The sequence below is a fragment of the Apiospora aurea genome, assembly GCF_038362705.1.
Source record: "Apiospora aurea strain CBS 24483 chromosome Unknown utg000005l_segment0_segment0, whole genome shotgun sequence".
Classification (NCBI taxonomy): domain Eukaryota; kingdom Fungi; phylum Ascomycota; class Sordariomycetes; order Amphisphaeriales; family Apiosporaceae; genus Apiospora; species Apiospora aurea.
Genome location: NW_027117392.1, coordinates 4619750 through 4645090, shown reverse-complemented (window position 1 = coordinate 4645090; position 25341 = coordinate 4619750). Strand labels below are relative to the sequence as shown.

At 46.7% G+C, this 25341-nt stretch overlaps 5 protein-coding genes across 5 annotated transcripts; 3 read left to right on the top strand and 2 right to left on the bottom strand.

The window, feature by feature from the left end:
- Window positions 1-44: 44 nt before the first annotated feature.
- Window positions 45-332, top strand: PG986_007989 (uncharacterized protein; the record flags this gene model as incomplete). The annotated part of the gene is made up of 1 exon (XM_066844211.1): window positions 45-332. One exon carries the CDS (start codon window positions 45-47, stop codon window positions 330-332), a length of 288 nt encoding a protein of 95 aa, XP_066700323.1.
- A 712-nt stretch (window positions 333-1044) lies between these two features.
- PG986_007988 (uncharacterized protein) lies at window positions 1045-2703 on the bottom strand (the record flags this gene model as incomplete). Its single annotated transcript, XM_066844210.1, has 2 exons — window positions 1045-1721; window positions 1806-2703. 2 exons carry the CDS (start codon window positions 2701-2703, stop codon window positions 1045-1047), a joined length of 1575 nt encoding a protein of 524 aa, XP_066700322.1.
- Window positions 2704-7911: 5208 nt separating this feature from the next.
- On the top strand, window positions 7912-9527 carry PG986_007987 (uncharacterized protein; the record flags this gene model as incomplete). The annotated part of the gene is made up of 6 exons (XM_066844209.1): window positions 7912-8103; window positions 8175-8197; window positions 8254-8333; window positions 8403-8670; window positions 8847-9318; window positions 9378-9527. 6 exons carry the CDS (start codon window positions 7912-7914, stop codon window positions 9525-9527), a joined length of 1185 nt encoding a protein of 394 aa, XP_066700321.1.
- A 3108-nt stretch (window positions 9528-12635) lies between these two features.
- On the top strand, window positions 12636-14924 carry PG986_007986 (uncharacterized protein; the record flags this gene model as incomplete). The annotated part of the gene is made up of 4 exons (XM_066844208.1): window positions 12636-12750; window positions 12817-12833; window positions 12925-13035; window positions 13113-14924. 4 exons carry the CDS (start codon window positions 12636-12638, stop codon window positions 14922-14924), a joined length of 2055 nt encoding a protein of 684 aa, XP_066700320.1.
- Window positions 14925-15220: 296 nt separating this feature from the next.
- Window positions 15221-17028, bottom strand: PG986_007985 (uncharacterized protein; the record flags this gene model as incomplete). Its single annotated transcript, XM_066844207.1, has 2 exons — window positions 15221-16429; window positions 16642-17028. The coding sequence occupies 2 exons, from the start codon at window positions 17026-17028 to the stop codon at window positions 15221-15223; spliced, it is 1596 nt and encodes a 531-aa protein (XP_066700319.1).
- Between the last annotated feature and the right edge of the window lie 8313 nt (window positions 17029-25341).

Here is a 25341-nt window from a genome sequence, read left to right as displayed (position 1 = left end):
AGCAACCGCAAACCCCCCCGCCACCAACCTTGCCCTCGCCCGCCATGGCCCAAGGCACCATCAAGAAGGCCGCCGCCGCGCCGAGCTTCAAGGCGACCAAGTCGGACGCCGGAAAGATCCGCAAGGGCGCCCGCATGCACAACAAGAAGAAGGCGACCAACGCCGACCGCGTCCAGAAGAAGCTGTCGTCGGGCCTCGTCGCGCGCACCGAGAAGCTCCTGGGCGAGCGCGCGGGGCACCTCGAGATGATCGGCAAGGGCCGCGACAAGACGGGCAAGAAGAAGAAGGCGGAGGAGGCCAAGAAGGCCGGCGGGAGCCGCAAGTTTGGTTGAGCGTAGAAGAAGAAGAAGAAGAACAGTAGGGGCTGGCTGGATGGCGAGGGGAGGCATGGGGAGGGCAAAAGGATGGGAAATACCACGGGGGAAAATGAAAAGGGAGGGATCATGGGCTTCGGGACGAAGCAAGCATGTGGTGGCAGACGGGGAAATGTGCTACGGACGTGGTACGGGGTTCTTGTTTCGTATGATACTTTAGGTGGCAGTCCCGCTAAGGCGAAGCAAAACTCGAGCATTGGCGATGTGCGGAAACCACGCCGGCACAGTGGAAACGAGGCGTGTGCTCGCCACTGGCCGAGAGAGGGCTTGAAGGAGCTATCATAGACCTTCGAGATATGTAGACACCTTCGCCGGCATAGTCCGGGATCACTATCTCCTTAGGTGCCCAAAATAGCCCTTCCAAGCATGCTGCGCCGTAATACTTGCAGCCATTGCGATAGGCGAGACGGGATGCCTCAAAGCCACCCTCCCTCGGAGCTATTTTGAGCCGAGGCGTCTCAAGCCCGGAAACGAAGAATATATGGTATCTTTTGCCTGCACGAGACTTAAGGTCTGACGCAACTCGACTCGATAGATCGGGCATCCTGAGACCCAACAAATACATTCAATGCGCCTTATGTTCTGCCCAGAATGGTTTACGGGCCTGTGTCTATATATGTACATTGATTTGGCCGTTCTGTTTTGCGCTCTCGGTGTCGCTCAATGTCTACTATGAGTTACTTTTAGCGGTCTTGTGCTCCTCTGCTATACTGGCCAGAGAACGTCTGACCAACTCCAGATCCTCGGTCACATTGATCCTCCAATTGGCTACGGCGACTCGTACAGCTTTCTGTCCCTTCCACTTCGTCCCGGAGACGTACCATGACCCCGTGGCATTGATGGTCTCGACAAGGACATCGTTCAGGGAGTCCTCCTTGGCCCGGAACAAGACGCAGATATGCGTGTCGCCCAAACCCGCACCGCCATACTCCTGCCCCTGCCAATCTGGCAACAAGAGGTAGTCGGGCGACTCCCGCACGACCTCCGCGATGCCGCGGGCCAGACGCACCATCCGGGCGAACATGCCGGCCAGCCCCTCGCGGCCCTCGCTGAGGAGCACGGCGTAGGCGGGGAGCGCGCGGAAGCGGCGCGAGTTCTCGAGCCCGACGTTCAGGGGGCTCTGGATTTCCGCGGCCTCGGAGCTCAGGTACGCGGCGTTGGGGTTCCGGCACACGCGGGTCAGGACCGAGGCCTGGCGCGTGAAGAAGACGCCGCAGTCGTAGGGCACGTTCAGTAGCTTGTGGCCGTCGACCGTGATGCTGTCGGCGAGCTCGAGGCCGGCGGCGGTCTGGTGGAGGCGGGAGAACTCGTCGGTGTCGGGGAGGGCGCGCGCGAAGATGCCGAAGGCTAGGGATGTCACCCGCGTTAGTAAGGACTTTCGGCATCTGATCTGGATTGGACAACGCCATTGATTGGTTTCCAGCTACATACCGCCGTCGACGTGTATCCATGCGCCGTATTGATCTGCCATCTGCCGCAGCCTCTTCATGTCTTCGAGCCCCTGGGTGGCGAACCTGCCGGTATTGACTTCTCCCGCGCTAAGGGCGACAATGCAGGCGACGCCATCCTGCTGGAGCTCACTCTGCACGGCGTCAAGGTCTAATCGCCACGGCTCGTCGGCGCTGTGCGCTAGCTCGTGGACATTCGCCGAGCCGAGCCCGACAATCGACGCCGCCTTGGACAAGGAGCTGTGTCCCATGCTCGTCAGGACCCGGATCTCCTTGACACCGGCACGCAGGCAAGCCGCCAGGATTCCGAGCTCGCTGGCCGTCTTCTCCGTGTATCCAGCCGCCGAGACCCGGGCGGACAAGATGTCCTCCCGCCCGCACGCCAGGCCCAGGATGTTGCTCGCCGTGGCCCCGGTCGTGAAGGTACGCCCGGACCACCCCACCGCCGGCCCAAGGCGGAGGACGTCGAGCAGCATCCGGAGCGCCGCGTCCTCGACCTCGGTCGCGATGGTCTGGCCGGGCAGGTGCACCTGCACGTTCTGGTCGTGGGCGCTGACCAGGTTGTCCGCGACCTCGGCGACGGGCAGGACCGCGCCGGTGACGAAGCCCCAGTACCGGCTCGAGCGGTTCTGCCCGTTCAGCGCGGGCGCGATGTCGTCGAGGAGGTGCTCGACGGTCGCCTGGCGGCCCCGGCCCTGCAGATAGGGATAGGCAGTGGCGCCGTCGCCGTCGCCGGCTGGGCTGGGCAGCGAGGCACGGGCGTGGTGCAGCTGCGCGGGCTGGGGCAGCGTCGAGGGCAGAGGGGCGGTGCTATTGGACGACACGGATGCGTGGATGCGTGAGTAGGCATCCTGCATGAACCCGTCGCTTGTTCCCGTCATCTTGGTAGATTGAGATCTGACTGCTGCTGGGTGGTGACACAGCGTTTGACTGACCAGTCTCAGAGATCTTGGTGTAAGTACGTCGGAGAAGGAATAATCTCTGCTCTAAGAAGCTTCTTGAGCGTGCCGAGGCCCTATTACGATCGATGGCCAGACTTTGGATGCGACGGACACCTTTGTTGCGAACGCCCTGCGAGCATCGTGTAGGTGAGGCGAGGGTAAGTCAATTGGAAGGCCGCTTGCTACGTTAGCAAACGCCGGCAAGCGCCCAAATCCCGAGCCCGAACACATTGATGCTGATGCTATTTTGGCGCCTAGGACGAGGAGAGAAAAATGTCTCAGAAGGACCATCAAGCGCGTTTAGATAAGTAGGTAGTTTTTGGTGCAACTTGAACAGTGGTACGGAGTCAACAGATTGGTTACGCCCAGCTGCAAACCGACTCCCTCCCCTCCATGTTGTCGCGTTGGGCTGTAGCTGTAGCAGCGTGGTTACTGGTTTGTTACTGTAGGGTTTTAGTGCTTTGGCCGGTCAAATGCATCCTCGAACCATCACAGGCCGTTTGGCAGGCCCAAAACAGCATCTAACCTAACCTCCAGTTACCGTGTATGTAGGGTAGACATCACCCTTTGGTCGAGTCAATTTGACATCAATATCTTCACATGAACGCTTGCTGTACTCATGCTAACCAGCCACGCCATAAAGCATGGGACAATCTGCTGTTAAACTCACACTCTTTGATATAATAATCGTATAAGCCAGCTGCCCACGCCCCAAACATCTGGCACTTCGAGTTTTCCAGCCACTGCTCTCAAGCTGTCAGAAATTCCATATATATATATATATATGTGTGTGTGTGTATTCACCAGAACAAGGGCAGAAAACTCTTGATTTTTGAGAGATTCTAGAGCCCGAGATTCAAGATTGTGCGTGCAATCGTATCGCGTAAGTAGGGTGCACTTTGTCTTGACGGGCGAGCGCTGGGGACTCTGATGTTCCTGATGATTTTTCGACGCTGGCCATGTTGGGTCTGGCCCCAAGGCCCCCAAGTACAGGGCCTATGGTGTAATTGTACGCATCCACATCTCGGTGGGTTTGGTGCGTGCTGAAGGGCGGGGATCGGACAAGAGCGAAGGAGAGCGACAGACCTCAGAGAGAGACTTGCAGATGCGGATGCGGATGGGTTCCGCCGGAAGTCGTGGCTCCTGCTAGCTTTAGCAAGGGAAAGGAGATATTGCAGTTCATGCAGACTTTATCGTTCGTCAGTTTGGCCATGGTGCTGTAGCTTTGCAGGAAGCCGCCATCGAGATGTCAGTCTGCAGTAGTGGTAGCAGTACTAATCTGTAGCTGAACGGATTGGTACAATTGATGCATCATCCCCAAAAATCCGTCCCAAAGTGGCTAAGATGCAGGTATTGCCTATTCCAATCCAATCGCCAGAACCACCTGGTCGGGAACAGCCATGCCCTATCCAAGAAGAATCGAAGGGGAAGGGGGGAAAAGGAGAGCAAGGCGAGAAACCAGCCAATCAATCCAGGGGTTTGTGGTTGTTGAAGAAAACGAAAGCCAACGGCCGACCCGACAATTCGGATCCTGACAGGCTTGCTGTTACCGCATCCGGAAGATGCGACAAGTCGAGACCCTCTTAGTGTCTCGTGGCATTAACCGTCAGATCCTCGGGATATTCCCCCTTAACTGCGATTGTAAGTCGAGTAACCATACTTGGGTAGGCAAGTAGGTAAATACATGCATGTACATACTGAATCGAGTCCCTCCCCCAACCAATCCATTCGGCCATTATTGGCCCATGGGCCAAGACAGGAACTCGGGGGCCGAGTCTGTCTATGTACATAACCTAAAGGTTGACATACTTTAGCCATGTCCACTTGTAGGGTAGATCTGAGCGGAAGACGATTCCTCTGATGTCGGAGTCGGAACACGTCGAGGTTTGGAAGAAGAGCGTGCAGCATGGTGATGTCCTGCAGTACTGGTCCTGCCCCGTTTGTAGCGGTGAGGGAGCAGATACAGATGCCGGGCTCTCAAGACATGGATTAGGGCATACAAGATCCAAACGGTTGAAAAGCCCGTAACCCGCTCAGAACTCGCTCGCGCCCAGTCGTCTTTCCATCTCCGCCCTCAATTTCAAAGTACCAACATGCATCATTCGGCCGGGCCAATGCCCCTATGCTAGATTCGTCAGCCATGTGTCTGTTTTATTCCCAAGCATCTCCGGCCATCCGCCAGCTGCGCTTCTGGGGGCGGCCATGATGAATCAAGTAATTACGACCGAGACTGGTGTTGTTGAGGTGGGGGTCGCTTTCGTCGTACGAGCGAGTCGCCTGTACATTAGGTACTACTATAGCTATTTTGGCGCTGCGAGAGATGCAGATGCCAATGCCACTTGAACACACAGACAGTGACGCTTAACCAATTAGTGCAACAACTCGTTGAGGACCACAGAACATGGAATGCAAAACACGACGTAATACTCCCAAGCCTGCGGGGTAATTTGGTATTGCAGGAACCGAGGCAATGCTTGGTTGCTCAACTGAGCATGTACTTGGTAGGAATCGTCTGATGCGAGGGTACTGTCCGATGTCCATTCCCAAAGCGCAAATTATGTAATGTATACCGAATATCAATATACTATATTTATAGAAAGAAAAGTCTATATATGCTTAGGTATACACACCTATAGATAAGGACTGTTGGAGACACCCCTGCTCTGCCAGCGCCTGCATGCACCTCATCTGTAGGTATGCAATCATACGTGTAACTCCAATGCCCATTCGTTCGACCGGCGTTGCGCTGGGGCAGCGCAGCAGGTCCCGACCTCATGGAACGTGTGTTGCACGACAAGACGAGGCCTGGAGTTGAGCAAGCCATTCCAAATTTCGTCCCATAACGTTACCTTCATGCGCAAAGGTGGGCCACCCCGATATCGAACGACTATCGGCACTGCTAAGGGGATCTGCAGCTCGGGCTGCTACACTGTCGAGCACTGGTCCTTGAACAAGCGTCGGTTTTGTTTTATTGGCATGTCAGCCTAAAAGGTTCCTATGCGCTCCGGGTTTATACCAACCAAGTCTGTAGGTACCATCGCCATATTGGTGGCAATCAACCCAAGGCCGGGCCCCCGTGAACTCGCAATAAGTAAACGCCCACGTTTCGCCTGCCGACCTACTCTCCTACTCGGGGGTGAACCAGCGAGTCAAGGCAAGCGTTTGTGGCACTCCGCCTCAACCGCCAACCAATCAGCCATGCCGCGCATGCTCTGTACGCAAGCCTTCAGCGATGCAGATGCTGGATCATGAGTCGCCCGCCGATCACATCACAGCGAGGTGACAATAACGGCCCTCCTCCGACCCCGTTCCTCGGCATCTGCTGGGCGCTACTAATACCTAATACAGACATGAACGAACATATGGGACCTGGGAAAGTGACGGTGGGGGGGCATGTTGCTCAAAGTCCCAAAGCCAAAGGGCCGGGGTAGCAGTATGCGCAAGGACTTACTTCAACCGGGGCGGTCCCTTCTGTCTGGCCAACAAGAGGAAGCGGCATTGATCAAACCCGTACCCATTAAAGCCGTGTTAGGTAAGTAAGTACATGCCTAACATGCACCTACATACAAGACATGCGTCGCGCAGAGTGCGAAGCTGCCAGCTCCTCCCTCCTCTTCCTCCTCCTCCTCGTCTCGAAATGGGGTCAAGTCGTATAAGATGCATATGCGTTGCCCGTATAGGCCAAGTGTCGACAAACATTTTATTTCTTCGAACCTGGCAGGCTCCAGCAGCGACTGGGATGGACCTTGTATCGCGTGCACAGTTTCCGATGAAGCTACGGAGGAAAGTAGGCTTTCCAGCAAGACCCGTTGACCCGCTGTATCCTCTGCGGAGGTCGTCTCCAGGGCCAGGTGCCAGTGCCAGGCCTGAAGATTGCAAGGCCATGGCATGGCCCTCGGCCTTAAGTGCCTAATATTAATGGAGTCATGGAGCAGAAATGCTACACGCTCGTTACTGATTATTCTTAGCTGCGGCGGTTACCTACTTGTCCATCGGCTGATGATCCGAGGACACAACCCGGGCTTCGGTCGAAACGCACAAAAACTGCACAAAATTGCAGCACAACATAGCGCGCGCTCGAGGCTCGAGGCTCGAGGCTCGGGGCCCGAGATATTGGTTAAGAGTGTGGAGTCGAGGCTTGTCCCGGTCCCGTCGCTGTCCACTCTCCGTTGTCCAATCCGTCGCTCGCCAGCCAAGGAAGCACCAGCTTGATCACCCTGGATGCGATGGAAACATGTAGCAGTAGGTACTTACTTACTTCGGGGCAAGGTGCAAAATATTCCCTACAGCAGGCGAGCTGCAATTCTGGTAAGGGTAGGGGGAAACAGCATACCGAGGGCATTATGCTTTGCGACTAATGCACACGCTGGCTCTGGACCTAGGCCATTCTCCAATACCTCTCCTCCTCCTCCCCTTTCATCTTTCCCCTTCTGTCCAAGTCGTGAAGGCCTTGGTCGCAAATTCCAGACCGGTAGCCGTCCTGCCAATACTCCCACAAACATTGCCCATTCCGCTCGTTCGTACGACCCTATTGCCCAGCACGTCTCCTGCTAGCCGCATGCAAGCCGCCATCGAAATCGCCTCTTCTGGGTGTGTGACCAAGTAACGCGAGCAGTTCGTCTCCCCGGCGGAGGGGGGAGAACTAGTATCGTATGCACTAAATATTCGCAATCTGCCTTAGCCTCTGAGCTACTCGGGCTTCTAGCCAGCCTTATTACTGCACGGCAGTCGACGGATAACGGCTGTTCGCAACCCAATCTGCAACATATACAAACCCCGTCTTCCTGGACGGACCACCCCCCTGGTAGGACAACTCCCGACTAATTGGGTCGCTATCCTCTCTGTCGACCCTGTACAAGGAACTACCTCATGTCATGAGCAAGGCTTTTCCACTTGCACCAATCTAACGAACGTGGCACTTGTCGACCCCATAAACTTTTTGTGCGCTGGTTCTGAAAACACTTCGGATCCATCCCTAAAAGCGTAAGTCACATGAAGCCCCAAATCACCAGGTCGGGTTTTTCCACTTGAAGATTGCATGAGTGCGTCATGTCTTGCATCAGACCTGCGACTGATTCTACAGGAAGCAGGACTTCTGTCTACGGCAGCCCAAACGGATACCGGAGACTCTAGACTTCCAAAGCAGCCATGGCGTCTAGTAGCAACCCCCCGCCAGATGACCTCAGCGGCGAGGGAGCCAGCCAACCGGCTCCTCACTTTGGCGAACGAGAACGAGTTCAGGTGCCGGGCGGCGACAGCGTCAACCTAATGGGTTACCAGTTCAGCTTCCAACAAAATCTTGAGGCTGGGACAGGGAAGTCGGTCTTCATAGAAGCGGATGTAAGAATGCGAGCTTTGACCCTACCTCCACACTTGCATAGAAGACCAAGCTGACTTCAATGGGACTATAGTCCCTTCCCGTTCAGCGCGACCTGTAAGTCTTGAAAAATGCTCACCAGACTTGATCCGTGACTTATGGCTGTTGTGCAGCGACTGGGAATCGGTCACCAGCAGCGTGACGAACTATCGCACCGAGAATGGACGGACGTACCACGCATACAAGGACGGCTGTAGGTTTACACAGCCCAGACGACTCACTGATCCAGTCATCCCAAGGCACTAACATGGCCAAATCACAGCCTATTTTTACCCGAACGATATAGACGAACAGGACCGCCAGCAGTTCGAGCATGTCGTCCTCCAACACCTCATGGGTGGCAGGCTTTACTTCGCCCCGTTTTCTCAAGAACGCCCACCTAAGAGAATCCTCGACATCGGCACCGGCACCGGCATTTGGGCGGTAGAGATGGGCTTCGAGTACCCGACAGCCAAAGTGCTCGGCACAGATTTATCCGCCATTCAACCAACAGATGTGCCCCTGAATGTAGAGTTTTACGTCGAGGATACGTGAGTCGAACCTTTTCTTGGGCTTGTACGAGTTCCGGTTCGAGCCACAAGCCCAGTAGTAGCTTGCGGTTTCTGGCTTTGAAGATCTCCATGAGAACTTATTATAGCGCCCCTGTCTCCTTCGCATATCTATGGCCGTCCTCCCAATTTATTACCAACATGCTAACTCGAAAAAGGCGCGATCCGTGGCATTGGTACAGGCAAGAAGACCGCTTCGATTACATCCACACACGCATGACGCTTGGATGCTGGGAAGATGTAAAGAACGACGTGGTTCAGAAGTCGTTTGACCAACTCGAGCCCGGTGGCTGGTTCGAAGCACAGGATCTCCTCTCGACCATTTTGTGCGACGATGGGACCATGACCGACGACAACCCGCTCAAACTGCATTTCGAGGACATTGAGGACGCCACCGCTTCCGAAGGCCGGCCGCTTCGCAGCGGCGACAAGTGGAGAAGAGCCTGCGAGGAAGTTGGATTCGTGGACGTGACGGAATACGTCTTCAAGATTCCCATCAACGGCTGGCCTCGCGAGCTGCGATGGAAGGAGCTGGGCAAGATGTGGGAGGCGAACTTCCTACACGGTATCCAGGCCGTCACCTACGGCCCGTTGGGGCGGATAAGAAACCTATCCCGAAACCAGATGGAGGTAAGGCCAATATAAACCTAAAACCGTCCACAACGGTATTTCGCTAACCTCTGGCACAGATGCTGCTACTCGATGTCCGAAAGTCGATCTCCGATACGAGTGTACACGCCTACCAGAAATTTTTCATCGTCCTCGGTCGCAAACCATTCCCCGACGAGGAGCGCCACAATACGCGCCACACGGAAGATACGCCAATGGCAGACTCCTAAACGAACCAGAACAGCAAATGCAGCTGAATGATCCAGGAGGCGTCTTCAAGCGTTGGGGGTTCACTTTCACTGGGTTCATTGCGAACCTGGCGGGCTTCGTACAGGCGTTGAGTGCTACGACTACACGCACAGTACCCGAGCTCGAATTTCAAGGATGAAACAGAAGAAGGGGGAGAAGAGGAAGAAGGAAAACCCCAGATACGAAACAGAGTTCGGATGAGTTTCACGATTCAATGATGATATCTATGGCGGATGGGGTAATAAAAGGCGAGCTTGCCAATGGTGTCAGTCGGGGCGATTCACCCGTCAAGCGAGAGCGGCCAACAGTCCCCTCATCATATTATTGAATTGGGACCTTGCCTAAGACGGGGTAGCATCTGGACTGTTGGATGGCCTGGAATGACATCTTTAACTGCTGTTTCTTGGTGCGCCAAGGGTGTGCTTCTTCGGCTCCGTTGTCTCCCAGATACCAGACACAAACATAGCTCGTCATAATTCAATTCAAAATACAATCTTATGTATGCCTCAGTGCTCTTTCTGGTCATTTCACGTGTCCCTGAGTCTCAAGCATGAGTAGAGACTAGGAGAAAACCGCCCAGCCTCTCTGCGAAGGCTGATTTGTCAAGAGGAGTATCACTGGGTAAGGATACGGGACCGAATCTCGGTGTAAAAATGGTTGACATTGAATAGCCACAGAGAAATTCGATGCAGCATGGAACCTACGAAGAAGGGGGTTTAGAGGGTCCTCGGAAAATTGAGATGGGTTATCACGATGAGCAACCCACTGATAAGCCTTATACAATTTTATATGCACATGACTCTTGCCCTATTGACGACACTTGGAGATGGGACAGGATATAAACTCGAGGCCACTCGAAAGTAAAGCAGATCGTTATCAAAGACTGCCAGCCTTTCAGCCCCACGGGCGGCCTCGAGTTGTCCATCGCAACATTCGCTAGATGAGGATGTTTGTCGACGGGTTATCTCCATACAAGAGCGTATGGAGTTGATCAAGATGCGGTTTTCAGGGTCCCGAAGTGGACCTGGACGGTCTATGCGGGTGAGTATTTGTTTGGGACGGACGCGGATGCTGGCAAATCACCTGCAGGCCTAGTAGTATTTTGTTTTCCCTTGATTGCTGCAAAGCATCATCATACTTACATAACGTCGTATCGATTCAAACGGAGGGCGAACGGTGATTGGCGCTTGATCAACGCTGAGGTGGTGGAAACCCAAAAGAAACGCGAGCCGTTGGAACGGGGCAGTTTCTGCTTTCTACAGTCCCTACTTACAAGGCACCGTCCCGTCGTCGTCGTCGTCGTGTACGTATGTGCGTGCCCTGCAACTTCTGTTGGTACCTGCATATGTCCCTGTGCACTTATGCCCAGACCTCGTGGCTTGCAATGTAATCTAATCTAGTATTTGGCTGTTTGCCATTCATAATGAGAGAATTCCTACACATCCGTCTGGTCCAGTTTGAAGGCTAGAAGACAAGCGGACTTCTGTGCATGCGACGGCGCAGCAGCGGCTGAAGCAAGCTCAGCCCCCGACGGCCGGGCGTGGCTACCCTGCTACCCTACCCGCAGCTGCAGTTGGGTTGTTCTTCGGATGCACCTGCTTCTGTGACCTCTCCTGCCCAGAGGCTTAAACGAGATTGAACCACCTTGCTGGGAGGGTATTATTCGGCCCAATCAACTCAGGTAAATAATGAACGAGGTCGGGAACAACAGAAGGCAGAAAAACATTGCGCGGACTAGGATGCGACGGACGACTGGGCATCGTCGCCAGGTCGAAATGAAGAGCAGTCGGAAAATGTTGGCGCGTCACTAATCCCGTCGTACATTAGCTATGGGACTATTGATGGATTGACTTGGCTGCTACGGGAAAAATAAAGTGGACTTTTTTTTCCCCTTTCCTCGAACGAGCGGCAGCGGTTTTTCCCTTCGCATCCTGCCACTGCCACTGCCAGACTGCCAGACTCCAGACTGCCAGCCCGGCCACACGACCATTCATTCCTCCGTCCGCCTATCCGCCCTGCTGGCTGTGCTATGCCTGACTGATTGCTGCCGACTTGGCTTGGCTGCTCTCTTTGCTTGCGTCCGTCCAAGGCTCAATCAAGTCCAGGTTAGGGGTTGGGGATGCATGGAAACTCGCATGGAATACCACTAAAATAAACCCCCTCCCAGCAATGTTGCCGTGCCATGCTGTCTTCTCCCTGTCCTGTTGGAACAAGACACGACAAGAACGTCGGATTGAATGTGATTGATTGATTGATTGATCTTTGATTCGATTCGACTCGAAATCAGAGACCCAGGCATCCATTGGCATTTCCTTGCTTCATGGCTCTTCTGCTTGTCTATACTTCCTCTTCATCTTCCTCTTCCTCCTCCCTTTCACGGGCCGTCTTCGCTCGTTTGCGTATATCGTTTTGTTAGTTGCGGTTCTTTTATTATTATTTCGTTTACAGGCTACCGGTGCCTAACGGTTATATTCATTTCGCCTCCGACGTCTGTTCGCTTCCACGAAAGGCCCAAAAGATTGGGCTGGGCTGCACACACGCAACCTTCCGTTTTTGGCGCGAGCGCTCGATCGACAAATCCGATCGAGGCACATGCACCTCCAACAATCCATCCTCGAAAGCCCTCTCTGAGAAACCACGTGTGACAAGGACGCGATTTCTCTCTGCCGTACGACGTTGACCACATAAGGTTGATTCTGGAAGGATTCGACTGGCCGCATACAACCGCGCTCGCTCGCCCGTAGAAATAGATTGAATTCTCTCCCCCGGCCTGCTTACCTACTTGTCTGCCACGCTTGGCGCCGCTCACGCCTCAACGTTGCATTCTGCGTTGGGTCGACCTTGGTATTTACCACCCCCGACGATATATAGCGCCCCATCGGGGGATCCATCCGAAACCGCATCACCAACCACCGAGAGATCCTCGTCATCCGAGTCCCTTTCCCGCCGCCCCGTGTCGAATTTCCCTTCGTGCTCGAGCTGGGGATCGAGCGACAGAGCTGGGACTGCCAATCGAAGAATCTACACATACCTACCCTCTGTAGTAGACTACAAGAGCAGCTGCCAAGGGGCTTCGTACACGCGCAACCATGGCGTCGCTAATAAGCAAGCGCCAGCAGGCGCGCAACGAGAAGGCCTTGCAGGACCTTATGCACAGCGTGCCCGGGAACAAGACGTGTGCCGACTGCGGCTCACGAAACCCAGGTGTGTTCAATATATCCGAGCCAACTAGGCCTTGACAGGGACTGACTATTTTTCGGCGTGCCACAGGTTGGGCCTCATGGAGTGTATGTCTATACCTACTGTTCCGGCTTTTTTTTTTTCGAAGGCTTAAGATCCGCGTATCTCCTGGACTGTACTGACATGGGCGTGTTTTAGCTGGGCATCTTCCTCTGCATGCGATGCGCCTCGATCCATCGCAAATTGGGAACGCACATCTCCAAGGTAAAGTCGCTGAGTATGGACGGATGGACAAACGATCAGGTCGATGTAGGTGTTTACCCTTGTGATTCTACGTCGCAAAAGTCAAGCCCTAGTGATGCGAGGGTGCTGACAGTTTCGCGCAGAACATGAAGAAAGTCGGGAACGTCGCATCGAACAAAATATATAACCCCCAAAACAAGAAGCCCCCAGTCCCAATCGACGTCGACGAAGCCGATTCTGCCATGGAGCGATTCATCCGCTCCAAATACGCCACGGTCCCGTCATCAAACAGCGCAGGAAGACCATCCAGGAGTCGCAGCGTGGTGTCGGACGAAGGGACGCCGCCACCGTTGCCCCCGAAGACGGGAGGCAAGTTCTTCAAAACCGGCTCGATATTCCGGTCCAAGAAATCCTCGGAAAGCCAACAAACTCCCCGTTCGCCGCCGTCGTCAGATCATCTACGAAACAAGCCGTCAAAGGTATTTGGTGCCAGCGTCCAACACGACACTGTAGACGACACGGCCCAAAAGCTATCACAGCTGCGGGAGATGGGCTTCGCTGACGACAAGCGCAATGCCATGGTTCTCAAAGGCGTTAATGGCAACTTGGAGAAGACTGTTGAGGCGTTAGTACGGCTGGGCGAAGGAGGCGTCGTTTCCCCCGGGCTTACTACGCCGCGCGCCGAGGCTTTCCCGCCGCAGACATCGCACTCCTTGGGGCCACCGCCAAGGACACCGACATCCTCGAGCATGTCGAGGCTAAGCCCAGCAGCCAGCCCTGCGTCAAACAATCCGTGGGATATGCCTCCGGCCCAGCCTCAGTCGTCGCAGTCGACGGGCACGCTCCCAAACAGGAACCCGTTCCTTTCGACCAACCCCTTTGGGATGCCTGCGCAACAGGCCGAGTTCACCTTGAACCAGTCCCTGCAGAACCTCTCGTTAGCGCCTGCGCAACAACCCCAGCAGCTGTTCCCTCACCATACAGGGGGTCTTCCAGCTTCGCAGCCGATTCAGCAACCTCTCTATCAGCAGTCTATGACACCCCCGATACCCCAGAACCAGAACTACGCATCTGTGTCTTTCAACAGCAATCAAACATACCCGCAGCCTGCCCAGCCGGCTCAACAGAACAGCTACAACCCCTTCCTTCAGGCACCGGGGCCTCAGCCGCAGCAGAACTTGTCGTTGAACACATCGAATATGCAGGGCCAGGGCGCTTACGCAAATAACCCCTTTGCGCGGTCACCCACTAGGATTACGTCGCCGACCTTGGGACAGATCCCGGAGGCGTCCCAACAAAACTTCTACGCCTCCCCGCAGGCTCTATATGGAAACAATCCCTTCCTAGCTATGAACCAGAATGCTCCACAGATGCCATTTGGGCAGCCGCATCAGCCGCTGCAACAACAGCCGCTGCAACAACAGCAGCAACAGCAACAGCAACAGCAACAGCAACAGCAACAGCAACAGCAACAGCAACAGCAACAGCAACAGCAACAGCAACAGCAACAGCAACAGCAAGGGTTTGATCAGATGTTCTACCAGGCACAGCAACCCCAACAGCCCCAACAGCAGCCTCAACAGAAGCCAATGCCTCAGTGGCATGATAAGGCTTCCATTATGGCTCTCTACAACTACCCTTCTTTAGCGCCCACGCCCACGCAGCAGCCCCAGGAACAGGTTCCTCAAAGCGCGACTGCGGCTCCGGGCGCGGGCCCCCAATCCGGACCTCAGTCACAGCAGCAACAGTCCCAGAGAAGTGCTTCCACGCCCTTACCTGGCAATAATAACCCCTTCCTCAATGGTCAAATGGGGGCTGCGGCCCCGAACCCCGTATCCGGTAGCAGCAGTAGCCCCAGGAGCCGAGACTCGATGAACTTGGGCATGGAGATGGCCTGGAATAACGGCCGACACAGCCCCGACGCCTTCGCCAGTCTGAGCTCCAGAACAGGGTGAGTGGGGGTCATGACAATACAATGTAAGTACGGGTGGGACTGTACATAGGATGATAACTGTACAATAATAATATCGCATATAAAACATACAGCCTCTTATGGTCCGCATTGTCGGGTTATGGGAAAGGCCCTGCGTGAAGCTGGTAGTCGACCTTTCATCCCGTCGTACCTCCTTTCTTTTACTCGATCACGTCACGGGCATACATAGGAGTCAACAGGGAGGGAAAACAATGATTACTGGCTTTTCATATTTATCTTATTTTTCACAAACGAAATGCATACATACTCGACGACCGACTACCGATGAATCTCCTTGAGGCTAAACTCCTCCCACGGCACCCCGTCGCCCAGCGCCGCGGCGAGGCCGTCCTCGTACCGCACCGTCCGGGCCCAGCTCCGCAGTGCGGCCCGCCAGTAGCACATCTCGGCCGCGGGGCTGAAGTAGCCCCGGCCGTGGAACAGGGCCCGCTGCCGCCGGGCGATGCCCTCGGCGGCGTGCGGGTGGGCCTCGAGCCAGGCCACGACGGACTCGAGGTCGCTCCAGTCGGGGGCGACGAAGACTATGTTGGGGCCTTCTTCGTCGGCGGCCTCGGCATCTTTTGCGGTGGTGCTGTGGCGGTCGTGGTGCATGGTGTAGCTCCGCGGCCAGGCCTGTTGCACCCAGGGCGCTGGGTACGGGGCCAGGGACAGCTTCTCGTGGACGCCATTGCCGTATTCCTTGGGCGGTCGGAGTTTGCGCTCGATCGTCGCCGTCGCCGTCTTTGTGTTGTCCGAGGATGACTTGTCATCGTCGTCGTCTGCCGCAGCCAGAGATGGCAGGTCGTAGCTAAAGACAGGCCGCACCAGGTGCGTCAGGTGCTGCATCCACGCCAGCGGCGGCGTCAGGACAACCGAGGCGCACAGCTGGTGGAACTGGAAGCGGCCCGAGTAGGTGATGCCCTCGGTGTGCACGATGTAGCGGTAGCGGCAGAAATCCTCGATGGCGAGCGCGTTGCTGGCGTTGCTGGCGCCGGTCGTCCACTGCAGCGCCGCGATATCGGACCAGGGTTTCGCGGCCGCCGTCCGCACCAGCTCCTGCCGCATCCGGCCCGCGCGCACGTTGTTGAAGTGCGCGGTGCCCCGCCAGACGGCGCGGGGGTCCTTGTCGCGCCATGACAGGGGTACATTGCTCGGTCCGCCGTCTTCTTCGAGTTCCTGGATCGCCGCCGCCGCTCGCGAGAAGGACCCGATGAACGGGAGCGGCCAGGACCAGAAGCTGAAGTGCGGGATCGGGAAGTAACTCCGGCCGGGCTTGCCGTGGAGCGCCGGGTCCGCCGGGCGCGAGTACGAAAAGGTCGACACGGCCGGCTCGTCGCGGTAGTTGAGGGCGAAGACGGTATCGTTGGGGACCTCGGACGGGTGCGGCGCGGTCAGGAGCGCGGCCGCGATCTGGTGCAGGCTGGCGGCGCGGTGCTGGAGCATGTCGTCGGAGAAGTCGTTGCGCCTGCCGGCTTGGAGGATGTAGAGCTGTGTACAGGTTCATAGCGTCAGTACGAATTTAACAGGAACATTTCCTGCCTCTTGTTGAGCTGTTTGGGTGGTGCCTGGAACCCCCGTGAAAGCGCCAAAATGGACGTATACAGGTGGCCGACTTTGGGTCACTCATATTGATTCCTCAGAACCCATGCCCAGGGCCGTTTCTGCTCGCTCGGCACATACTTGAAACCTAGATAACCTACTTTTCCATCCTTTATCTTCGCAATAAGCGGCCCCAGCTCGCTGGTCTTGGTCAACGTGAAGGAGCCCGTGGCCACCACATCATCAACCTCCTTGGTCAACCCGGGAAACGTGCTGGCGCACTGCTGCGAAGTCATGAAGCGGTTGTTCAGCAGCTCCGGCGGCAGGTTTTGCCACGAAGGCCGCTCCTGCTTCGCATTGCTGCCACTGCCATAGCTGGCCCCGGGAAAATCATTGAACTCGGCCGTGGTCGCCCGCGATGAGTCCAAACTCTGGTCTGCCGGATGTAGTAGGAACACGTAAAATACCAACAGCACGAGGCTGGCGATGGCCACATTGTGCAGGCGTGTGGATTGCGTTTTGCTGATCATCATCCTCTGCCATCCCATTGCGACCGAAGAGATGTCATTGCGGATAGGTCGGCTTTTTCTTGTAGGAGTGCAGAGTACTGATTTTGTTCTCGAGACCACCAAGAACCCAAGTCAGGCCATAATAGAGAAAGAAAGCTTGGTATGAGGGTGGCATGGCCACTATCAGCGAGGAGGGATTCGGGGGTTGAGCTTCCGAACAAATCGGGAGGGCGATAAATGCGACCCTGCGAACGTTCTGGGGTCCGTTGCTGCCCTATTTTATCACCTGGCATTCTGAAGTCAAGGGGCAGTCTCTATTTGCTCTTGAGTTTGATAGGCAAGGATTTTGCTGGCTTAGCTGACTTCAAATCATCCCTTTGGATCTCACCATGAGCTCTGTTGACATTACTATCGTTAAGTCATATAATTCATGAATAGCAGCAGAAATAAGCACCGTCTGACAGCGGCACGGTGCTGGGGCCGTACTTGAGGGGCAGCGGTCGCTAACGGTTTACCGCTGCTGAACACAGGGTACACTGTCTCAAAAACATTTTTTTCTTATTAGGTATACCCCTTCTCTATTATACTTTCCTGCACGTTTAACCACCCCCCTCGGTTAATTATTTTTTCCTTCCAGCGGACCGCTACCAGGAATTTATTTATTAATATACCTTTACCCTTACCCTATTATTCTTAACGACGTGCTTAGCTTTAAAAAAATTCTACGTATTATTCTTTTTTATTATTAACTATAATATTCCCATTAAAATCTTATTAATTATATACGATCGACGGGATTTTAATAATATTATTTTAACTTAGGAATTATTAACGGTAGTTATAACAACGCCCGGCGCCCTTAATATACTTTTTTAAATTTCTTATTTACCCGATCGCGTACCCTCGCTTAATTAATTACAACCGTTAATATACCTCGTATCCCCCTCTTAATATTTACTTAAAACTCCCGTCCTTTAATATTTAACCCTAATTATACGAAGTTAAATACCTAAAGTAAATTCTATCGGTTAATTTAATTTATTAATTAATTACGTATATTTAACTATATTAAGGTTATCGAAATCCTTAGCTACTTTAACGTAAATACCTAATCCTTATCTTTTTTAATCGTTATAATATTTTAAATTTTATCCTAAATTATCTACCGAGATTTTATCCCGAAAATTATTTATAAACGTAGTACCGCTACTATTACGCCTTAAAACTTAAAGACCGGTACCTATATAATTACCTTTACCGAATTCTTATTTACTTTAAAATTTAAATCCATTAATAACGGATTATACCGCTAATATTAAAAAAGTATATTACGAGGTCCTTTTACGGAATATTTTATAGCCCTAAGTCGATATAATAGAGCTTATCTCTACTATTACTACGTAGGCTCTAAATATTTATTTATTAATAATAAAAATAGTTTTTTACTTATTCCTATATATATAGTACTAATAATTTTATTTTAATGAAAAAAAAAGTTAAAGAAGCGACCCCCCTTACTCGTTATAAGCAATAAATTATCCCCACCGCTAAATAATTAAAGAATCTCTTTAAACCCGTCCTTTAAAACCTATTATATATCTTAAAGTCGAAGATTTAGCGCCGGGATAACAAGGATATTAAAATTATAGCTACCCTATTTAAAAAGCGTCGTACTCGTTAAGCTAATATTTTAAATAATAAATAAAGAATTTAAGGATACATTTAAAAGTTTCAAGTACTATATAAAATTAGTTATTATAAAGTTTTTTATATAATATTAATATAGTTTTAAAAGGGATATAATTAAATTATTTTTAAGGGATAAACGGTAATACTACTTAATAAAAATACTTAATATAATATATCGATATAAGGGTAAATTATCGACAATATACCGAGGTTATTTTAAATTCTTATATATAACGCGTTAATCGTGTACGATTAATATATTATTAACTATCGTATATAATATTTAAAATATTTACCTTTTAATCGTTTTTCGAGTCGTTTTCCTTTTTAAGCCCCGCCGCGTCGTCCTCTTTAATATTTATCCCGTTATCCCTATATATTTATTAAATTTACTCGGTAATAAAATCGAGCTTAATATTTAATCGTATACCTTTAACTTTATAGTTCTTTACGAATACCTTTTACTCGGCTAATAGTTTAAGCGATTTAAACACGGGCGGTTATTTATTTCGTCGTTCCCGTTCGTATAATTAGGATTTTAAGTATATATACTTCGACTAGTATAATTAATTAAAATTATAAGCCTTATAATTTAAGTTATCGAGATTAAAAATAGCTATAATACCCTTATAAATATACTTAGTATTAAAAGGGAGATATACTTTTAAATCTACCTTTTCCTACTTTATTATAAGCTTTAAAAGCGCTAAGCGATCTTAATCTAATTATATATAATAATCGATACCGTTATATAACGAGGGGTAATTTTATATTAAATACGGTTTATTTAATATAATATACGGCTTTTTTAACTAAGCTCGTATATTATAAGAGTTTTAAATCTCGATAAAATCCTTAATTTCCTTTCGAATCTTTAATATATAAATAAAAATTAATGCGACTTAATTAACTTTATTATATTTATTTTATAACGTGGTTTACTACTACGCGACGTATATTACTTAGCGACGCACTTTAATTTAATTTTAATATAATTAAACTTTAACGCGTAATACCTTTATAATTATAATGCTTAATTAATCTTAAAAAGATCGGATAGTTTTAATAATTTAAGCGATACGAAACAAACCGAATTAAATAAACTAAAAAATAGTAGTAAAAGTTTATAATATACTCGAATTAATTTTACGTTATCGACTTTACGGCCGAACTTTAAAACGCGAAATTCGACCGAAACGACGTAAAATAAATCTAATTAAAAAAGAGGTATTTCGTAAATATATAATTAATTTATATATTTAAAGAATGCTTCCTAATTTCGTTAGTGTAAAAAATATAGTTAATTTTTTTACCGCGTCGCGCGGCGGCGATCGCGTTAATAATTATTAGGTTAAGCGCTTTATTAACCGTAACCCGGATTTAAAAATTAAAATAAATCGTTAGTATAATTATTAAAGGGTTTTTTACGAAGATTTTAAAGTTATTTCTATTTAGTTTACGCTGGTTATAAATATAAAGGCGAAATACGGGATTATTAACGAAAATATTTAGAATTTCGACGAGACTAGTTTTATAATAAATATAATCGGGTTAATATTCGTTATACTACGCGCTAAGTAGCGTAAAAAGGCGAAGTCGGTTTAGTTTAATAATCGGGAATAGGTAACGGCGATTAAATATATTAATTCGTAGGGTTAATATATTTCGCCGTTTTTAATCGTTTAAAATTAATATTATCTCGTAAATTAATCCCGCGAAACCGATTTACTAGGCGATTAAGTAATTAAGCCGACTTTTAATAATTAAATTAATAACGAAACAAGCTTAAATTAAATTAAATACTTCGATAAATATACTAAATTATAAACGAAGGGTCGTTATCGCTTTTTAATTCTCGACGGCTACGAGAACTATATTTCGGCCGAATTCGAAGTATATTATTAAGATAACGATATTATTATTATTAATATACTTTCTTATTTATTATATTTACTTTAACTTTTCAATATAACACTTTATTTATTTTTAAAGCGTATTTATTCGAAAAAATCGAGCTATTTATTAAAGCTTTTATAAACTATATTATTAAGCTTAAGTTCTTTATCGCTTTTAAAGCTACGTATTTTATTATTTTTACGGAAATTAATATTAAATTTAAATTTAGCGTATTTAGTTTAATACTTTATAACCTTAACGAGGTAATTAATAAGCTGAATATACGTTTTCGAACGTTTATACTTAACCTATTCCGTTTAAGAACGGTTAGTACTTATAACTTTTAAACGCCGTTTAACCCCTAATAAATAATTAAATATTCTATTTATATTAAAAAAGGGTGTTTATTTATTAAGGAAGTTTTTCGACGCCGATTTTAAATACGGTAGACTAAATAGCGAAGGGTATAATTAAAATAGCTTATAAAATAATCTTTATGCGTTATTATAGTTGTAGTAATTCGGGAGGCAAGGCTAAAAGTTATTGCTTTATTATAGAAAACCGAAAAAATAGGGAAAGAAGGAAAAGGTCTAGCCTTACCGGGATAATTTCTTTATTTAAATAGGTGGGGAAAAATTAAGTGGCGTTTAAGCTATCTCTCGTATACCTTTGCCTTACTTTAATTAGTAAGGCTATTAAAGGCTTATTTTAAGGTGCGCCGTAATATTACCCCCTTTTTTAAAATAGCTCGTCTTAAGATATATTAAATAAAAAATTAGTATTATAATTATTTAAATTTATTCCTTTATTTAAATTATTATCTTTTTTAACCCTTTCGTTATACCGTTCTTTTTTTAAGGGCGGCCGGTTTATTATTATCTTCGTATAGTTCGTTAAATGTATCGTTCTCGGCCGCTTATAATTAATACTGTAAATATATCGAGGGATTAAAGGCCTCGAGATTTTATTCGTAGTAGGTTTATAATTACTTAGCTGTATTTTTAAAGTTTTTTATAGGATATTAAGTTAAGTCGGGATCTTATCCTTTTTATTCGACTTAATATTATAATTTCCGATAGTAAATCCTTAAGCTAATAATACGGTATACCTCTTATTTTTTTTTCGCTTAGTTTAATTATTTTATCGTTAAGGTTTCGTGTTACTTATTTAATTAAGGGGTTATTCGAGTATTTTCTAAGTCGGTTTATATAGAAAACCTTAAAGCCCATTTATCCTTTTAAGACTTTTAATAGATATAAATAATCGATTTTTCGTTCGATTTTATAGTGTTATCGGGTTAAAGAATAATTGAGCTTATCGGTAAGCCTTATAAAAGATTAGGTTTTCTTAATAATAAATACTTAATCCCCGATATCGAAATCCGGTTACCGTCGGTGCTTATTTTTTTAATTATATATTCTTTATTAAGCTTTAGTTATATTTCTTTTAATTACTTTATAATAGTTAACGATTCGTTTTATTTAATTTTATACGGTTATTTAGTTAAGTTTCTTACGTTCCTTTAAGTTCGTTATATCTTTAGTCTTAGTCTCTTAATCTTAAGTAGATTTTATAGGGAATTTTATTTCGATTTCGTAAGGGGAATACTTTATTAAATTTTAAGGTAATATAGCCTAGGCGGTATTTATAGCCGGTAAGGCTTCGTTTTAATCGTCTTAAAAATGGTTAGTAAATATTTATAGCCTTTATTTAAGGTATTAAATTACTACCTCGGTTTATCCTGTTATTTAAGAGTGATTTACCGAGGATAGTTTCTATTTAATTTTTAAGATTTTTAATACTTTATTTATAAAGGTAAAAGTAAATTACGGTCTTTAGTTTAAGGTTATTATTAAAGGGTAACTATACGTTTAGTATAATCCTTCGTAGTATAGTCGGGTTATTTCGGTTACGGTAATAGTTATTCGGTAAGTAATGTTTTATATTTATTTCCTTAATTTATCGACTATTAGTATAATGTTATCGTTCTCTTTTTTATTTTTAAGTATTATTTTAAAGTTTACCGTAATAGCGTCTTAAGATTATAATAGAATTAATAATAGGTGTAAAAAGCCTAGTGTTTTATCGCGAGGAACCTTGCTTAGCCTATATTTTATATAGTTAATTACGAATATATTATAATCCTTATTTAATCCTGGTTATTAATATTTTATTTGTATTAGCCGTTTAGTTTTATTCCTTTTTAAGTGTACTATAAGGGTTTAAGAGTAAACTTTATCGATTATATAGGTTCGAAGGTCGCTTTCGTTAAGTATAATAAGGCGGCCTTGGAATAAGATAAACCGTCCGTTAATAGTTTATCTTTATGTTTTATTTTCTCGGGCTTTTTATTTATATATCTTTAACCCTAGATATGTGGTATTCTTATATAAGAGAGTGTCGGTGAGTTTATATTTAAAGCGTTTAAGTAGCTTTTCGATTAGGTATAATTAAAAGCTCGCTTTCTTTTTAATCGGGTAACGCGTTTCCTTTAAAGCTTAAATAACGTTTAAAAAGGTTAATTTAAATAGGGCTATAATTCGTTAGGCGTCTTTTTTATCTTTTTAAATTTTAAGATTACCCGCTTTTTTAAAAAGTGCGTTAACAAGGACGTTTTCTCCCCTCGGTTTATAGGTAATTATAAAATTATATTATAATAATATATTAACCTAAGCCGTTTATTTTACATTAAGTAATTATTTAATATCGAAATATTAAAATACTTCGTAATTAATAATTATAAGAAATAGTTAAAATCGTTATAATCTTATTAATTCCGCTCTTTAATATTTAAACGTTTTTATTATTACTAATATTTCTTTATTCTAAATAAGGTAATTATACTCGGTTCTTTATATTATTTCGGAGTAAAAGTATACGAGATACTATTTATCGTTAAGTCCCTCCCTTTAAAGCAAAATATTAACTAGGATATTATCCGATATATCGGTCTCGACTCGGGTTTTTTTTATTATAAAAAAAGTGTATTAATATAGGTGCCTTTAAGAGTAATTTCTTTAGCCTTTTAAATACCTCTTAATATTTATCGGTTTACGTGAAAATAAAACTTTTCCTAATTAGGTTTATTAAAGGTTTAGCGATACGGTTATATTTATATATAAAGTGTCGATAATAATTATAAAATTTAAGAAAGGATTAAACGGCTTTAATATTAATAAGAGCGTCTTAATTCTTAATAGCTTTAATCTTCTCGGGGTTAATTTCTACGCCGTTTATACTTATTATAAAGCTGAGGTATTTAGTCTTAATAACGTAAAATTTATATTTTTTTATATTAGCTTAAAAGTTTATTTCCTTTAGCTTTTATAATACTTTCTTAATATATTCTACGTGCTTTTCCTTACTTTTTAAATAAATTAGGATATAATTAAGGTAAGCGCTATAAAATAAATCTAAGTATTTTATTAGGATCTCGTTAATAAATCGTTAAAATATTACGGGGCTATTAATAAGTTTAAAGGGGAGAACTTAGTATTTAAAGGATTTATATTTAATTCGAAATATCGTTAAATTTTAATCTTAAATTTTTATATAAATCCTATGAAATGCTTAGCGAATATCGATTTTAGTGTATATTTTAGCTTTAGTTATTTTATTAAGGGTCTCGTGTAAAAAGTGCACGAATCTAGGTGGTAACGTTAGGTAAGGGGTAATAAAAGGACAAAGCTAACGCTTATCCTTCTATATTTCTGGGGGGCCTAAGTCTATATTTATAGGGCGGCGGAGTAGAGCCGGAACCGGTACGTAAGCGCCCCGTTCCTTCTACTCCTGTTATAATTATTCCCCCTTTTAAACAGGCGTCCCGACTACGTAAACGGCTTTGTTTACGCGGTCCGTTTATCCCGACGAAAGCTTAGCTAATAAAGAGTTCTATAATAAATTATAGAGTAATAAAATAAAAATAAAAAGTAAATAAAAAATAAATAAAAAGCGCGGGCGCTAAAACGCCTATATTTAAAGTGCCCCTTAAAATATAAATAAACTTATAAAGTTACCGAACTTACGCTTAATATTCTTTTATAACGCCGATTATAACTCTTTTTTATAATTATTAACACCACGGTTTCTTTTCCGTATTTTAATATTCTCGCGCCCGTTACTTTATCGTAACCCTTTTAATACCCTTTTACCTATTATAATTACCGCTCGCTATCGAACTAATTTATTAAATAATTATAACGGCGTTTTTATTACTACCGCGGCCGACTAAACCTACTACTTATACATTTCGTTTTAAGCGGTTAACTATAAACTTTTTAAAAGCGAGTTACCGGAATTTAATTACGTTTTTAATAACCTATACTTTTTATCGTATAATTAAATATATTCGAAACTCGGCTATATTAACGATAATAAAATTTATAAAGCCGTAAATACGCGTAATCTTTTTAATATCGATAATATTTCGTTAACGCTTTATAATAAATTCCCGGCGCTTTTATAAACAATTTTAATATTGTCGGCACTATTTTTTCGAGCTTAGCCGAGTACTTTTAAAAAATAAATAACGCCGATAAGTACGTTTTTTTTTAACCTTCCGCCGCGAAGCGGGCAGTATTTTTTGCCGTTTCGTCGTTACTTTTACCCGTATAGTCGAAACTTATAAGGCTAAATTTAGTATTAACGGCTTAAAAAAAACCGTTAAAGTAAATAAAAACTCTCGGTTATTTTCTTTATAATTACCGCGGGTATTTAACGAATTTATCTTAAATAAAAAAGCTTAGTCGATTACCGTTAAAAGTACTT